The sequence below is a fragment of the Mchenga conophoros genome, linkage group LG18 (genome assembly GCF_057382185.1).
Source record: "Mchenga conophoros isolate Kocher_MC1m ecotype Shallow Benthic linkage group LG18, M_conophoros_male_GT1.1, whole genome shotgun sequence".
NCBI lineage: Eukaryota > Metazoa > Chordata > Actinopteri > Cichliformes > Cichlidae > Mchenga > Mchenga conophoros.
In genome coordinates, this window is record NC_140543.1 from 4194364 (window position 1) to 4213021 (window position 18658).

Genomic DNA, 18658 nt, shown 5'->3' on the forward strand with positions numbered 1-18658 from the left:
TCTCCCAAACAAGGCAGCTGCTCATTCCCGACACCGATGGCGTATGAACGCTCCCAGCCCCGAACATATCCTCGCCCCCCCTCCCCAGCTCCCTGCTGGGAGAGTATTAGCCACACATGTCGAGGTTACTCAGGGAAAATACACGCAGGCGATGGATGACTGCTTCAATTCTACTCCCAGAGCTTTCAGGGTGGGAGGTTTGTGTTGGTGTTTTGGCTCTGGCCACGAGGAGGTGTCAGGATTGAGATAACAGCCAGAAAAGAGCATCTCCCTGGATAACTGAGACATGCGTCCAACATGTTTACAGAAGATATTATACGTTGGAGGATGGATAAAGCTCTAAACCTAATGAATCAAAAATGACTAAAAATAGAAGGTTGAATCTCACTATTATATATATTATTTTTAATCTGATAGGATAAGACAGCCTGCAAAAACACCAAAACCATGCACAAAGCACTTCTTATAACATGTGTCTACCCTCAGAAAACCAATTATGACTCAAAGCTATTTCTTTCTCACTATATCCAAACACTTGTACCTCTTTTCTGGTGTAAGGGGGCATCCAACATAATTCTTCAGCAGCTTCTTTCCCACTGTAATTATCCTGCCTGTTCATACCAGTCATACTCGGACACCTCTGAGTGTGTGAGAGAGTTTGTTCAGGTTTAGCTGGACCGAGGGGCTCAGAGGTCTTTCTGGTGTAACAGCTGGGCTTTGATCCGCAGCTCCCAGTCCCAGTCGAGACTCTCAAGCGTTTCCCAGCTCATGTGTTGACATTAGCTCGGCGAGGCCCCGCTTCCTTTCATGTCAATGTGGTGATAGAAAATTAGTGTAACTGCAGATTTGTACAGGTGTCTCACTTTTCCTAATTTTGGCTGGTGGTTTTGTGTTGATGTGGTTTTGAAAGCTTTTACGAGCTGAAATTCTCTGACTGCTTCAACAGAACTTTCTTTGTAATTTGACGTAGTTTTGTGGTATCTGAACCATTGGTTGGATCCTGAAGAAAAGTTAATTAGAAGAAACTGATGCACTACATGTCTTTATGTAGTCTGCAACAGACCAGGAACACATGTTGTGCTCTTATCAGGTACTGATGCTCTGTTATCAAATCACGAGTTCGTTTTAAAGAGCTCAGAACTCTTATCACTCGTTGCATACAGACCACCTTTATTGCTAGACCAGTGTGTTTGGCTTCAGTTGTGACCCTGATGAACGCCACAAGATGAAACGCAGTAATGTTCTATGTACTGTAAATAATGCTGGCGTTTTAACCTGTTAATGATGTGTTTAAACTTGTTCCTAGCAATGAAGAATTATTCGTTTCTAAAGTATGACTGATGGGCAGAATCATTTACAGTAACAGTAACATCTTTTTCGACCGTTTCCTCTTTTGTTCTCTTTCCTCATTGAAGTTGAGCTTTACTGCTTTGGATGTCCTTTAATTGGCGATGATGAGCTTGTGATTTATTTGTGATTATTGGCGGTATAAGGAGACTCTACAGGTGTGGAATAATTTCAGCTGAAAGGCTTGTACATCAGCATGTGAAGTGATTTTTTGTTTGTTTGCATTGAGTCATGTGTTTGGAAGACTTTACATGTAATCACCAAATGTCTGTTACATGTTTGGCCTGAACACTTTTCCTCTCTTCCGTGCACGTTGGAATTGTGTGCAGCCGTCTGAGAAACCTCTGCTCTGCCTACTTGATCTAATCTAGTAAAAATATGCATTATACACTTAACTTTTGTGGTATTGCTGTTTTAAAAACATTACCTTCTTGACCATTTCCCCTTTAACCAGCCCACCTTATATCAGTTACTGAAGCTTTGTGCAGCGTGGTACGTGCTTCTTGAGTGATTTGCTAGTTTTATTAGCCTTTAACTCTGTGTGGTTTTCATCCATTAACAGATGCAACTTTAGGTCCTTAATTTCTTCATTCCTTTGTAAAGTACCAATGAGATCTTTGATGTTCAAAGTTCAGGCAATCAGTGGTGATGAATGACGGAGAGGAGGTGAAGCGGAGTCTTTTGGCCCAGATCCCTTGTTTAGAAACAGGGTAGTGTGTGTGTGTGTGTGTGTGTGTGTGTGTGTGTTCATGTAGGGATAGAGTTCAGGGAGGAGGAGATACAGAGAAGATTAAGAGGGGTGGGAGAGAAAGGATAATAAGATGTGTGCTGGATGCCTCTTTTTCTTCTCTCAGCAGAGAGAGGATGGACAAACAAAATGAATGTATGTGTGTATTTGGGGGTGGGATGGGGGGTGTCTTTAGAGGTAAAAGAGCCTTGAAAAGTGTGCCAGTGGGTGGAAGGAGACCCTCCTTTTGCTTTCTACATCCAAACTTGGTGCGAGCATCAGATTCCCGTGCTGGTGCACACCAGGAATGTCCATATGTCCCGGGCTGGTAAACAGCACACTCCTTCTCTTTGTGCGTGTTACAATGGAGCACCTTCCTTTGTTCGGTTCTTTTCTGGAGCACCAAAGAATCCGACGCCGCTGTCTGCCCAGCCTCTGTTTAGAGCTCTCATTTGTGTTTTGCCTTTGTTTCACTCGCTTAATTTCGCTTTCACTTAGGTTCAGGAATCGTGAGGGTCATGGTTTGGGGTTAAAATGTGTTCATTCATAACACGAACCCAACCCGGTAAATGATAATTTTAAAAAACAGAAAGGGGATATAGATACATGGTGCGATGGGAGAGAGGCTGATTTATACATCATGATCATTGGTAACAGGCCTGGTTAAATATAATGTGAGAATAACGGTACACTCTTGGTCCTCATGTATTCTGAGGCCTGTAAACGATCTTCTGATGAAGATATCAAAATGGATTTTTATCTTCATGTGGAGACGACTTCTTTCAACACAACCGTGAGAGGAAAAGTTCATTCAGACGGTTAAACAGGAGGAGAACATTCAGGTGGTCAGCAAAAGCAGAAAAGCATCTTAAACACTTAAGGTTTAAACTCTTGGGACCTTCCTCTTCTCCCTCTTACCTTTTGTTCGGTCATTTAAGCAGGTCTGAATAATACGGCAGACAAAACCAAAGAAGCAAGGAATGCAAAAACTAGCAACTAAAACAAAGACGAAATTGAGGACTTCATATAACAACGGTTTCATTCATAATTTGCCAAACAAAGTAAAGAATGATGAGCAGTTTCTCTGTAAGACTTCTTATGACCAAATTGGGATCAGAAGAGAAATTCCTTTTCGAGTCCCTCTGACTGCCACATTTATATCTCACCAGGAGATCCCAGGACCGTTTGAACTGTGCCGCTTCCCTCCGCACAGAGGAGCGGTCAGGGGTTTAGAACAACACGCAGCACCCCTCTGATCTGCTGCTGACACTGCAACGCTGAGCTTTACTCTGTGTGTGCACGTTTTACTCCACAGTCATTCATTCATCTGCTAACATTTTCCCACCCAGGTGCCCCTCTCTGCTGCACCAGGGCAGCTCTGTCTGAGTGAGGGCCCATGGGTCAAAGGTCACATGTATGTCTAGCTCGGAGAGAGGAGGGGCCTCTCAGTGAAGTGCAGAGCTTGTTTTTGCCATTAGCATTAGCCTGCCACGCTAATGAACAACAGCACATGTGGCTATGCGATTAGGAGGGAATCCACTCGAAGGGCCCCTCGATTCTGTAGCTCAGTCGTATTTCAGGGAGGCTGGTTTCTAGTCTGAAACTGTCCTATCAAACAAACGAATCCATCAATGATCTGCACTGTCTGAACTAAAGCTTTTCTTGATGTGAAGCTATTATTTTTAAAGGTTTCCAAAGCCAAAAGAACGATTCAAACAAAGTTTCAACCGTCTAAACATGCAGTTAAGAATCAGACCTCCTCTTGTAAATTCCACAGATTCCCTGCTAATCCTCCACAAACACAAAAGAATAGGGGAATTCTAGTCATTTCATATCCAGCTGTTAACCCTAAGGAGAAACGCTGTAGAAACCAGTGGCAGTAAACTTGACTGGTCAGCAGGTATTAAAGTCCTCTCAGGAACTCCTCGCTAAAAAGCATCAATAAACATGCAGCTTTACTGGCCTCCTGGGTGACGGCAGGTGGAGACCTCTGAAACTAAACACTGCACAGCTTACCGTGTTTTCATGAAAGCAGAGACTCTGCTTTTGGTCAGAGAAAGGTCATGCCGTGGCAACATGAAAGCCTGTGTCTTTAGCAAAGGACAAAATATACCAACAGCACCACCTCTGAAATAGTCTATTTAAATACTGTCATAAAGTTACGTTTCTCTGTCTCCCTGAGATTTCTAGAGTGCTGTACAAAAAAAACCAGACGCAGAAGTGGATCCCATTACTCAGTTAGCATTGTTGTGTAGAGTCACAAGATTGGATTGATCTGAAACCTAAAAGCGAAATAATTTAAAAGGAGAGAGTTCTAATGTTTTTAGGTTACATGAAGCAGTTTCTTGGGTTTTAATTCAGTTATTTAGATGATTCTGTTATGCAGTAATAGCATAGGTGTGGTTAGGATCTGTTGAGGGTCAACAACAAATTAAGATGCCCTTTGCTTTGTAAATTATCAGTTTAAAAAAAGAAATGTAGTAGGTTGTATATAATGGTCCCATTCATGCAATATCATTGATGACAGAAAATCACTGATTAATTGTTTAGAGACAAATGTATAAATGTCATATTTTGATTCAGAGTCTTCAGCAAACTTTTCTTCTTCCTCTGCAGGGCGACCGGGTGTGGTTACGGGAGGATGAGCAGTTCCTTCCCAGCACCGTGTCCTCTTGCTCCGGAGGTGTTGTTGTCTTTGCCACTGACTATGGCCAGGTAAGAACAACTATAGCAGGTAACACTCGAGTAACTCTACTGACTGTTAGTGCCAAATAATGAGCTTCTCTTAGCAGACATACATGTTCATTATGGAAGTAAAAGTTTAGCTGGACCTCTTTATATCACCTAGCTGTTAAAATGAAGTCTGTGCCTTTTAGGCTATAAGGTGAGACTTCCTTAGCAGTGGTGGTTCCCTGCTACTCTGATTTGCATTGGTGTATGTCCAGTGTTTAAACACGAGTTAGATGACCTATGTAGTACTTTTAAAATATGAAGTAAGAGGTGTAAAGTGCATCAAGGGAGCAAAAACTCACAGAACACAACAGGTAGAATGACCTTTTTGGCCCAATTTGCTTAAACTTAACATTAAATTTGGATGTAGTAAAATAGCACATCCTTAAAAAGCAGGTATAGTCCAAGGTTAAATTTTGGATTCTGAGGGTTACATTTCTTTGAGTGTCCTTCCATCCTACTGGGACAAAACATTAAGTCTATATGCCTGTTTGCTTAGCAGACAAGAAGCATTCCCATCTTTCCCACACCTGTTCTGTTGCTGATAAGAAAGCCCAGGCTTAGCGAGATCTTCCCATAATTTGGGATAAGCTCAAAATCCCTAAACTCCATATGGCTCTGCATAACATCTTTGATCCACATGTTTTCAAAACAGTGGATATGGAGGATGTAGGGCAGATGGAACTGGGTTTACATTGTTTTGGGTTGATTATTAAGAATTAACATGCCTCAATCAATCAAGGAGGTTTTGACGTTAGATTTGAAAACATCTTCTGTGAGCTGTTTTGTTCCATAGATTTGGACTGAAGTGTCACGAGTACCCAAAAAGTTGGTTTCTGCACACAATGGTGGTCTATTGACTCCAAACATTAAAGTAATCACTTTAAAGACAGCCAAAGGTGCCAGCATCATGTGGTGTCAACAAACCAGAGCACATGTAAGAGCAGCATTTGGCTGGCTTCCTGTAGATAGTCACACCTCTGTTCTCATCTGGATTGCTGGGTGTCTAACCAACTTTCTGTTGCGTTTCTTTATATAGGCAGATCGAAACAAAAAGTAGACCCTAATATTATTTTCATTGTTTGTAGTATTAGTTGGGATGGGATACATTTGTTAATGTGAAGGTACCTTTTAGGACAGGAGTGTCGAACTCCAGGCCTCGAGGGCCGGTGTCCTGCAGGTTTTAGATCTCACCCTGGGTCAACACACCTGAATCAAATGGTTAGTTCATTAGCAGGCATCTGGAGAAGTTCAAGACATGTTGAGGAGGTCATTTAGCCATTTGAATCAGCTGTGTTGAATCAAGGACACATCTAAAACCTGCAGGGCACCAGCCCTCGAGGCCTGGAGTTCGACACCTGTGTTTTAGGATGTTGCGTTGGCAGATGAATGAATTTAATTGTATGATTGTTTGAGTAACTGAACTACAGCTTGCAAACTGAGACAACTTCTTATGGCTGATGTCCACATGTTGGTGTGGAGACATCGGTCACGCCACTATTTGGAACACTTAGACTTTACTCCATTTCCCTAATGCCAAATTTGGCAACTGATCATTACCCAATCCACATTGCACCAGACACCAACAGCCCATCCTGCAGGAAGTTGGTCTACAGGAGCTCAGACCCATGCAGCTTATTTGGGGTCGGCTTTTCTCCACCTTTGAGCCCCTCCAGATTGTGTGGGGCCGTGGCATGGCATGGTATCTTGTTCATGCGTGAGGGAAGAGCCAAGTGGGAGACTGATAGGTGGACTGGTGCAATATCAACAGTGATAAAGAGATAAGGTGAGGAGCTTGATCATAGCCAGTTGTGGTGGTTCGGATAATTGACATTGCGTCAGTGATAACTAACTTGACGTGAACTTTCTGTCTTCTGTTAGCTGAATCGTTGACCAGGTAGTTCAGGTATGTCAGCTTTTTTTCAAGAAGGTTCTCGTCCCTCGGACACGCTTAAACTGAAACTGCTTACAGTCTTTCTACACTAGTAGTTCTAACCAGAACCAGCAGCAGGAGAAGAACTAAATGATTTGTCATTTCACTGAACTCACGCAAGTGTGGGGAAGTGAAACTGCAAAAAAAACCTGAATCTGGAGAAAAAAAAGTGCTTAAGAAAAAGGAAAAAAGGTGGGCTTGTCTAAACTAAACCCTAACAAGCCAAACCGTGGGTCACAGGTCACAGGGGCGACACACTGTCTTACAGACTACCTCAACTTTTGTGTGGACACAGTCGCCCCTGCTAAGACGGTACGGTGTTATCCTAATAACAAACCGTGGGTAACACAGGAAGTCAAAGCTGTCCTCAACATGAAGAAGAAGGCTTTCAGGAGCAAAGTGAAGGAGGAGATGAAGGCAGCACAGCGGGAGGTGAAACGCTGCCTGAGGGAAGCAAAGGACACCTACAGGAGGAAGGTGGAGCAGAAGTTGGAGAGGAACAATATGAGGGAGGTCTGGAATGGTGTGAAAACCATCACAGGCCACAACACCAAGAAAAGCACAGTGGGGGGGACTGTGGAGAAGGCAAACGAACTCAACAACTTCTTCAACAGGTTTGACCAGCCCACAACCCCCTCACCCTCACCTTCACTACAGAGTCCTCTCCCCACTCTCCTGCCTCCCTCGCTTCCCCCCCTTCCTGACACCATGACACCCCCCTCCTCCAATCCCTCTCTCAGCAGCAAGACATCTCCCCCCCTCCCCTCCTCCCAAACATCTCCCAGTGTCACAGTGGATCAGGTCAGGAGGCAACTGAGGAAGCTTCGCCCCAGAAAGGCAGCAGGCCCAGACAAGGTGTGTCCTAGGATGCTTAAGGCGTGTGCTGCTGAACTTGGGGAGCCGCTACAACGAGTCTTCAACCTCAGTCTGCGACTGGGGAGAGTGCCCGCCCTATGGAAGACATCCTGCATCGTCCCGGTCCCCAAAAAGAACCGGCCCAATGAGCTGAATGACTTCCGACCGGTGGCACTGACGTCACATCTTATGAAGACTCTAGAGCGGCTCTTCCTCAACCTCCTCCGACCACAGGTACAACATGCCCAGGACCCACTACAGTTTGCATACAAGGCGGGTGTCGGAGTGGAGGATGCCATCCTGTACCTCCTACACAGAGCCCACTCACACCTGGATGGGGGAAAAGGCACGGTCAGGATCCTGTTTCTTGATTTTTCCAGTGCCTTTAATACCATCCGGCCCTGTATGCTTCAGGAAAAACTGAACAGGATGGAGGTGGACCCCTGCCTGGTGGCTTGGATCTCCGACTACCTCACCGACAGACCACAGTACGTCAGGCTGAAGGACATCACGTCTGACACAGTGGTCAGCAGCACAGGAGCACCACAGGGAACTGTGCTGTCCCCTCTTCTCTTCACCCTGTACACCTCTGACTTCTGCTACAACTCTGAATTATGCCATATTCAGAAGTTTGCAGATGACACAGCCATCATGGGGTGTATCTGGGATGATCAGGAAGAGGAGTACAGAAGTCTGGTGAGGAACTTTGTCGCATGGAGTCACACAAACCACCTGCAACTCAACACCTCAAAGACTAAGGAACTGGTTGTGGACTTCGGGAGGTCCAGAGAAGGTCCACTGCCAGTTCAGATAGAGGGGGAGGAGGTGGAGGTGGTCAACAAGTACAAGTACCTCGGGCTGTGGATGGACAATAAACTGGACTGGTCATGCAACACAGAGCACCTGTATAAAAAAGCCCAAAGCCGACTGTACTTCCTCAGGAGGCTGAGGTCTTTTAACATCTGCAGGAAGCTCCTGAGGATGTTTTACCAGTCGGTGGTTGCTGGAGTACTTTTCTATGCTGTGGTGTGCTGGGGGAGCAGCACAGCAAAGAGGGACTCATCCAGGCTGGAGAAACTGATCAGGAGGGCTAGCTCTGTGGTCGGCATGAAGCTGGACACTCTGGTGACAGTGGCAGAGAAAAGGACATTAAAGAAACTGATGGACATTATGGACAATGCTGGGCATCCTCTGCACACGGCCATAAACAACCAGAAGAGTCTGTTCAGTGACAGGTTGCTTCTCCCCAAGACAAGAACTAACAGACTTAAAAACTCCTTTGTCCCACACGCCATCAGACTGTTTAACTCCTCTCTGGAGGGGAGAGGGAGGGGAAACAGGAGGACAAAGGAGGGGGGAACAACTAAGCTGTAGTGCCTCTTCACCTCACTGTACAATACCTTGGGCAATACTTTTTGTAAATAGTCAACAGTGCAATAGACTCAATACTTGAAATGTGCAATTCACTTGTATTTTTATTTTTTATTCCTATTTATTCTATTTATCCCCTTTGTATATTTTATTTATATTTGTCTCTGTATTTATATATGTGTGTGTGTGTGTGTGTGTGTGTGTGTGTGTGTGTGTGTGTGTGTGTGTGTGTGTGTGTGTATATATATATATGTGTATATATATATATATATATATATATATAAAAAAAAAAACACCCAGCACGCCCCTGCGGGCGGTTTATCCTTCAAGCTCGGGTCCTCTACCAGAGGCCTGGGAGCTTGAGGGTCCTGCGCAGTATCTTAGCTGTTCCCAGGACTGCGCTCTTCTGGACAGAGATCTCCGATGTTTTTCCCGGGATCTGCTGGAGCCACTCGCCTAGCTTGGGAGTCACCGCACCTAGTGCTCCGATTACCACGGGGACCACCGTTACCTTCACCCTCCACATCCTCTCGAGCTCTTCTCTGAGCCCTTGGTATTTCTCCAGCTTCTCGTGTTCCTTCTTCCTGATATTGCTGTCATTCGGAACCGCTACATCGATCACTACGGCCGTCTTCTTCTGTTTGTCTACCACCACTATGTCCGGTTGGTTAGCCACCACCATTTTGTCCGTCTGTATCTGGAAGTCCCACAGGATCTTAGCTCGGTCATTCTCCACCACCCTTGGGGGCATCTCCCATTTTGACCTCGGGACTTCTAGGTTATACTCGGCACAGATGTTCCTGTACACTATGCCGGCCACTTGGTTATGGCGTTCCATGTATGCCTTGCCTGCTAGCATCTTGCACCCTGCTGTTATGTGCTGGATAGTCTCTGGGGCATCTTTACACAGCCTGCACCTGGGGTCTCGCCTGGTGTGATAGACCCCAGCCTCTATGGATCTTGTACTCAGAGCTTGTTCTTGTGCTGCCATGATTAGTGCCTCTGTGCTGTCTTTCAGTCCAGCTTTGTCCAGCCACTGGTAGGATTTCTGGATATCAGCCACCTCCTCTATCTGCCGGTGGTACATACCGTGCAGGGGCCTGTCCTTCCATGATGGTTCCTCGTCTCCCTCCTCTTTCTTGGGTTTCTGCTGCCTGAGGTATTCACTGAGCACTCGGTCAGTTGGGGCCATCTTCCCAATGTATTCTTGGATGTTCGTTGTCTCATCCTGGACTGTGGTGCTGACACTCACCAGTCCCCGGCCCCCTTCCTTCCGCTTAGCGTACAGCCTCAGGGTGCTGGACTTGGGGTGAAACCCTCCATGCATGGTCAGGAGCTTTCTTGTCTTTATGTCAGTGGCTTCTATCTCCTCCTTTGGCCAGCTTATTACCCCAGCAGGGTACCTGATCACGGGCAGGGCGTATGTGTTAATGGCCCGGATCTTGTTCTTACCATTCAGCTGACTCCTCAGGACTTGCCTGACCCTCTGCAGGTACTTGGTGGTTGCAGCCTTTCTAGCGGCCTCTTCATGGTTCCCATTTGCCTGCGGGATCCCCAGGTACTTGTAACTGTCCTCTATGTCTGCAATGTTGCCTTCTGGTAGTTCAATCCCCTCAGTTCTGACTACCTTCCCTCTCTTTGTTACCATCCGACTACACTTCTCCAGTCCGAACGACATTCCAATGTCATTGCTGTATAGCCTGGTAGTGTGGATCAGTGAATCGATGTCTCGTTCACTCTTGGCATACAGCTTGATGTCATCCATGTACAGGAGGTGGCTGACAACTGCTCCGTTCCGTAGTCGGTATCCGTAGCCAGTCTTGTTAATGATCTCACTGAGGGGGTTCAGGCCTATGCAGAACAGCAGTGGGGACAGAGCATCTCCTTGGTAGATCCCGCACTTGATGGTGACTTGTGCTATGGGCTTGGAGTTGGCCTCTAGTGTTGTACGCCACATCCCCATTGAGTTCCTGATGAAGGCTCTTAGGGTCCCATTGATCTTGTACAATTCTAGGCATTCCAGTATCCAGCTGTGGGGCATTGAGTCATAGGCCTTCTTGTAATCAATCCAGGCAGTGCACAGGTTGGTCAGTCTGGTCTTGCAGTCTCGGCTGATTGTTCTGTCTACCAGTAGCTGGTGTTTTGCACCTCTGGTATTCTTGCCAATTCCTTTCTGTGTCCCGCTCATGTATTGACCCATGTGCCTGTTCATCTTAGCCGATATGATGCCTGACAGGAGCTTCCATGTAGTACTGAGGCAGGTTATTGGTCGGTAGTTGGAGGGGACCGGTCCCTTCTTGGGGTCCTTGGGGATCAGGACCGTCCGGCCTTCAGTTAGCCATTCCGGGTGTCTTTCGTTAACTAGCAGCTGGTTCATTTGTGCTGCCAGACGCTCGTGGAGTGCAGTCAGCTTCTTCAGCCAGTAGGCGTGAACCATGTCGGGCCCTGGTGCTGTCCAACTCTTCATACTGGAGACCCTTTCTTGGATATATATATATATATATATATATATATATATATATATATATATATATATATATATATATATATATATATATATATATATATAATATATATATAAATATATAAAAAACAGTTCTGTAACTGTAACTTTGGTCGTTGCTGTGCTTTTTTTTGGAAGTCGAATTTCCCAGAGGAACCCACCCGAGGGATTAATAAAGTTCTATCTTATCTTATCTTATTATAGAGGAACCTTTTTAGGAATTGAAAGAGTCCAGGATGTTTAATATCTGCAGTCTTCCACATGTTTGTGCTTCAGTGAGTTCCACTGCCACCTATTCTCCTGTTCAACCAAAGCCTTTAAAATCAGGCCAGCAAACAATAACCTGTGCAAGCTGTTTGGGTGGATTTACTCTGCACTACCCTCCTGTGCTGACAGCTTTAACAAAGACTTCCTGTGTAGCCAGTGAGCAGCAGAGGGTCACTACCAGAGGACAGCCGCTAAATGTGAGTGCTGAGGGATTTAGGGTCATGTTGAGCTGAAGTATTGTCCTGAAGATTTACTGGCAGATTAAGGCATTCTTATCTCCTGGCCTCTGCTCGTTCAGAGAGTCTGTTAGACCTGCCGTCCACTGAAGCTAATGACTCTCCTCACCACAGTAAAAAATGTCAACTAGAGGATGGAGGGGTCCGTCTCTCTTTACATCTGTCGCCTCAGGAGTCCACGTGAACTTGGCGTTCTTAAAACTTGTAATGTGTTTCCAGCAGGTCAAAGTTTTCTCTTACTGAGTGAAAAATCTCTGCTTTTCCACATCTACATGATAAATTAGCACGAAACCTTAACAAAGCTATCCGTGGATCAGACAGATCCTACAGATATAGGAGACACTTTGGTTTGTTATTTGTTTTTTGTAGTGCCACCATTCATGCTCCCCTCAGGATGAGTTGTAATGGTTTTATATCCAAGTAACTCGAAATCTTTTCTTCCCTCTTATCAGCCATTTTTCATTATTCCAAGTAATAAATTTCAGCCCGTAGCATGCTAACTGACTCGCTGCTTTGGAGCCTCACAGTTCAAACAAATTATGCTTTGTGGTGATAAAGTTGTCTTTGTTAATAAAGTTTTCCTCGTATTACTCATCTTACCTGTACCTTCACTTCCTGTACCTGTTTCTTCTCTTGTGTCTTTCTCTTTTTTTTTTTTTTTTCCAATACATCCATCTCTGTTGTCCATTTAATTTTTCTTTATTTTTTAAAATTAAATTCTTTTTTAAATTGTTTTATTTTAATTCTCTAATCATTTGATAATTTAACTTGTTTGGGTTTTATTTTTTCTCATTTATTTTTGGGATTCGTTTTTTTTTTTAAATGTTAAATGACTCTTTAATCCTTCTTTTTCCTTCGATCTCTTCATTATTCTTTGGGTTCCCACCTGTTTCTTATTTTTCTCTCTTCCATCCTTGTCTTTTTTCTATATTTTCTTGTTATTCATCTTTTTGATTTCCTTTTATTTCTGCTTTTCATATTACTCGTCTTATATCTCCTCTTTCTCATATAGTTTATTTTTCTCTCAGCTCCTTCAGTTGCTGTAAACAGCTGTGATAATCTTATTGAGGATTGTGTGTTGAACGGTTTCTTTTTGATAAGCTCAGAGTTAAGAACATAAAGGCACTACACTCTGCTCAAGAGCCTCAACAATACTAGTAATGGTTACTTATAATCGTTTACTGCACACCACAAACTAGTGTGACTAGCATCAGGAGTGGCCTTCTGTTCCGTCGGCTCTCCTGTAACTAAAAAAAGTGCCTTAAAACAGTATGTGACTGCAGTGTGTGCCCTTGAGCAAGACATCGTACCTCCTTTGTATCATTAAGCGAGTGCTGAAGTCGTGATACAAACAAGTGTGTTTGCATGCATGTCCATTGTCCTTTTGTGCATTTGTGTGAACTCATTCTAATTCATAGATTTAAATATGAAGGTGTGTGTTCGTGTGTGTCTGCCAGTTGTCTGTTGTGTGTAACTGGAGATGAAGGTCACCTGTTCAGCTTCAGCGCAAATGCTGCTCCTTGTGAGGAAATCCAAAGCTGACGAGTCAGAAACACGTTACTGCAACACTGTTAACATCACAGTGGCTACAGAGTGAACGCTGTGGGCTCATAAGTTACTGAAGTGCTTCACTAGTACAAGTGCAACGCTGCACGCTTTCTGATGGTTTTTAAGGCTTAAAGAATAAAAGTGTGTTATTGGAGTGGAGTTGTATTTAATTATTATTATTATTTCCCAAAATTAGCCAAATATAAAATTAGCCCAACCTGTTGCTTACAGCACTGTGCACATGTGTACACGTGTCATTTATTCCTATTGCACATGGTCAAACAACAATCTTTGAATGTTTCTTTCTCCTTTTTTTGAAGTAATGCAAAGACAACATACTGCGTTTAATTTTCTGTCAGCGTTTAAGCACCCTGCTGCTAAATGTGTCCTTTTTCTGTTACTTCGGTGTCACTTACACTTAGTGACAAACAACAAACTATTGAACTAATTGGAATTAGTGTGTTCAGCCTGAGTGTAATCTAGCTGCTAAAGCCATTAAATCTGCTGAGCTCTTAATCCTGAGGATAAATTTGGTGACACCAGACTCGGGATAAAATTCAAACTTTTATTCCTTCTACCCAGAAAGAATAATGAAGCTTTGAGTGGCCTTCAGTGGTTAAAGTGCTGTTAAATGTTAGAGTGTGTGTGTGTGTGTGTGTGTGTGTGTGTGTGTGTGTGTGTGTGTGTGTGTGTGGACACCTTTCTGTCAGAGGTTGCAGAGTTCCTCTCGTCTTGCTCGGGTTTCAGTGTTTTTGACGGTGCAGACAGTCTCCTCCTCCTTCACTGACTGCAGGACAATACAGGAGGAGATGAATGGTGATTCAAAGAGCAGCTGCTGCTTTTGATGATGATGAAAGGTGGGGGAGTGAAGCTGGAGGAGAGTGGATGGTTACCTGTTCAACTCGCTGACAGAGCGAGGGACAGCGAGGGGCCGGAGGGCTCAGTTTTCCCTCCTAACAACACATAATGAAGAGTTTCATTTCCCCTCTCCTGACAAACTGATTACTGGCACGAAAAGTCAGAGTGATTATTAAATGTTACTGAAGTAATTAGCCGCCTGCAGCCTTTTGGTGTCTGTTAACACACAGACTCAGTCTGATGTTCAGACATTTTAGGTCCTAATGCTGTTTCATTAAGGCTTTTGTTAACCCACACCTGTTCTAATAGGTGTGGGTGCAAAAACAATATAAATACTAGCAGCATAGAACTACCTGAACTAGCTCTGGGCTAGCTGTTATCTCGGACATTTGGCGGGCACGTCTCCACTCCCCCTGATTTAAAAATTTGTAGATTAAACATCCAAGAAGCAAAATCACCTGAGAGGATTTGTCAGACTCCCCATGGAGACTACATGCAGTAGTATCAAACAACTATAAACACCACAGTGGAAATTCCCTGTTTTATAAACTGAAGCTAAAGATAAGAAGCAGATAAAGGCTTTTAAATTGTTTTTAGTCTGGGAATTACACCTTTGACTCATATCCTTTCATCGTGGTAATTACAGCCATGTGGCTCGCCAAACTGATAGAAAAAAGTAGGAAAATTTCACATAAGCAAAAAATAGAGAAAAAGTAAGTACTAAAGGCTATATTATAAACATATAGCCGGGATAAAATGATTCAGAAGCCCCTTGTTTTGCTTTATGAAAAGATATTGGCAATATTTCAAGTAAAAAAAAGTAGCAAATTAAAAAAAAAAAATTATTGGGGTCATTTGAGACTTTCAGAGCGAGCTACTGGCCGATAATCTGACGAAATCTGCACTTCTCTTAGAGAACAGGCCATGGAATAAGTATCACCATGATGGGTGATGGACCAGTCGAGGGGAAAATCCTTCGCTGCTAATTTTAAGTTCCTCTCTAATTGCCTGAACGTAAAGTGAATTCACTTTCCGGATCCATCTAAGCAAAAACAACAGAGTTTATCCGGTTTGATCCAGGAATAGAGCCTGTTGATCCAGGAGTACAGCAGTGACCCCACCCCTGCATCCTCCTCGCGTGCAGTGATGCTGTGTAATGGCTTTGTTTCACTGAGATTTACTCCTGTTAGCATCTGTCACTATAGGCTTAGCACTCGGGCCCCCGTGGCTTTGTTTTCAAGGCGTGGACCTCCACGAAGACAACTGAACCAATTAGAAATCTAATTGGGTCATTGTGGATGAACAATCTGTGCTCTCCTAGTGCTACAACCATAGAATACTGTTCATAACATAAGAGGTTGCCATTTTCCATCCAGGACGGAACCTCTAAAAGGAAAATAAGGAAAGAGATGGTATTTAGAGCCATATATATATGCTCAAGGTTTTTGGGGTGTTAAAAGGTGGATTTTTTCTAACTTCATTGTGTAACATCTTAGTTGAAATAAGTACAAAGTGAAAAGGTGAAGGTGAAGTTGTTACCTGACAGATAAAGGTGTGTAAAAAGTAAATACCTGCCCTTAAGGTTCAGGGCTCGCATGTTTGACTGCTGGCTATAAACAGTGTTTACATTGGACTAGTCTAACAAGACTGTTCACCGTACAACAGTTTGCCTCATAGGGAAAAGCAAATAGTTTGAAATGGCATTCATATACGCATCTTTCTTTCTGAGGTTTCCCAATTCCTTTACTTTGGGATAGCGATGCCTTTTATTGTACACATAAAAGTTAAAAAGCCCAAAGCCCATGCCAAACTGACGTATACCGAGTGTTGAGCTAGTTTAGTCAACATCCTTGAGCAACTCCCTCATCTGAGGCAGTCAGCATTTTAATGTGGCCGAGTAAAGAAGCTCTTGTTTTCTCAGATGTTTGCTGTCAGACAACAAAAACGAAGGGAAACAGCCACATCCCGTTATGACCCATAGAGAGTAGAGCTCTGCACTCCTAAAATCCTGATCTTACGACTGTGATTGTGATCTGACAAACTCACCATTCACACGAGTTATGATCTCTTGGAAAGTTACAGAATGACGAGGCTCAACCTAAACCTTTCTGCCCCGGGAATGATTCTTAAAACTTGGAAATGAGTTCATATTTGTACCTTTACTGTTCTCTCATGTTGAAGTCAGTTTGAATTAGTTTTTGTTGGAGGCCTGAAATAAAGTTTGTTTAACGCAGACCTTTAGACATGAATTCTGAAGCTGCTGTTTGTCACAGAAAAACGTTTTGCTAAGAAGTGGCTAAATTAAATTACTCAGGTTTTTGGGGAAATTTAACATCATGCAAAACACACTAAGGATGCTTCATACATTTATAGCCCAACATTAGTGCTGAACTTATTATGATTAGTGTTGACATTTTGTAAAGATCATCTTGAACAAACCTGACAGACTTCAAGACGACACCAACAGATGAATAACTGAGAAACTTAAAGACAGGAGCGCTATAGCTGAGGGTTTCATATATAGTTTGAAAACAGGTGCTACAGGAATGTATGGGGGGATGTCAGAGACATGTCGAAGTTAGTAAAATAGAAGTCATGGAAACTGCAAGTGAGGTGACTACAGAAGTGTAAACCTCTTTCAGTTTAGCTTTCGTTACCAGAAGTCAAAGTATTTTGACTTATGTGGTGTTCTGACCTGGAGTAATGAACCCGTCTGAACATGCCGGCAGGTTTTGAACGGCTCTTGGACTCGATCACGTTTCATCCATCTAAAGGAAAAACACATTTGAGAGATGGACTGAATCCCCTGAAGCGTCACCGAGAGAGGAATGTGAGAAATGAAGCCTGGCAGGATGCTGAAGGGCAGTTTTGGTGTTAATGTGTGTGTGGGGGTGGGGGGTCAGATGTGATCATCGACTCAGACAGAGACTTGTTTTCTTCTGGAAGAGTCCCTCGGCCTCAGCGGGTCACCGAATGGCTTCAGGGCCCCTCTGCTGTTTGAGTTTGTGTGTGTGGATACGCTGAGATGGCTGGTTCATAAGGGTCTCATTTTTATTCTTGGTAACAATAGTTTATGTGGACAAAAGAAAGAATTTAAAGTACACGGCATCTTTGTAACGTCTTTCTGTAATTTTCTGTTACGTTGTTTTTCAAATTTTCAAATGATGGAATATTCACTTCATTATTTATGTTTTTTCCAGCCTATTGAAACCACAAGCCAACTTTTTCCTCTTTTGGTATCCTATAAGCTACGGCTTTACCATTTCCCAGAATGACCTTTGGAGTGGTGATTGTTTTAATGTGGTGAATATGCAAACTCTAGCTCGTCTCTAAAGCCGTTTTCACATGAAGTCAGCACTCCCTGAATGTTTTTAGGATTTTTAGGCTTTGGGCTTCATGTAATTCCAAAGTGTACGGTGAAGATAAGGTCTGAAGCAGTTAAAGCACCAGCTACACCTGTAGTGTAAACAGTTTTAATGCTTGACCAACATTTTTGAGCTTGTGAAATAAAAGTTCTTCTTTGTACTGCAAGTTTTGTTGTAGCCTTAAAGTTCTTGTTGATTAACCAGCAGAACCACATGTGAGAATGGAAACATTTTTACATTAGCTGGTCTTTAATGTGCCGGCTTGTTCTTGTGTGAAATGTGTTGAAGTCCAGTATTCACTCTTTTTTTTTTTTTTTTTTTTTTTTTTTTTTTTAGCTCGTATATTGGTCGGTAACATCTTGAGCTTTTACTGCTAAATGTCTCATTATGTTCAGCACTTTGTTTCCAGTAGAGGCCGTTGTTGGAAGAGAGGATGATAAAATGTGCTGTAATGCTCTGTATCCCGAAGTTCTGCAATAACTGAAATGCTGCATTATTTCACCTCGTGTGTCATTGCTAAAGGTTACTGAAATATCTGGGAAATGCCCCGTTCATGTGTGTTGCTGAAAATACTTCGTGGTTTGGTTGTTTGGAGAAAAGGCTGAGACAGCAGAGGGTTTGGCTGCTCTGCATTTTCCATCCCAAAGCCAACTAGACTTAAAGTCAGATGGAGTAATACCTCACTGATGAATTTATAGCAGTTAAATAAAAGCGATTACCAACAGAGTCCAGCAGTGAGGACAGTTTTCTACTTCAGAATCTGATAGTTGTCTTCTGAAAGATGCCCAGACCTTCCTGCAGTGATGGGTCATTATTTTGAGCACATCTCCCTTGGTGATCCTGCAGGCTGCAACTCCCTGCAGAGCAGTGATAATTGGAGGTCTGCCCTAAATTAACCTCTCTGTCTCTTGCTTTTCA

General features: G+C 43.5%; 1 protein-coding gene across 1 annotated transcript in view; it reads left to right on the top strand.

The window, feature by feature from the left end:
- myo10 (myosin X) overlaps window positions 1–18658 on the top strand; it is a 127765-nt gene that overhangs the window by 34747 nt on the left and 74360 nt on the right. Inside the window, exon 2 of the mRNA XM_085253476.1 lies at window positions 4691–4789. Within this exon, the coding sequence (XP_085109602.1) occupies window positions 4691–4789 (99 nt within the window). The remainder of the gene's footprint in view (window positions 1–4690; window positions 4790–18658) is intronic.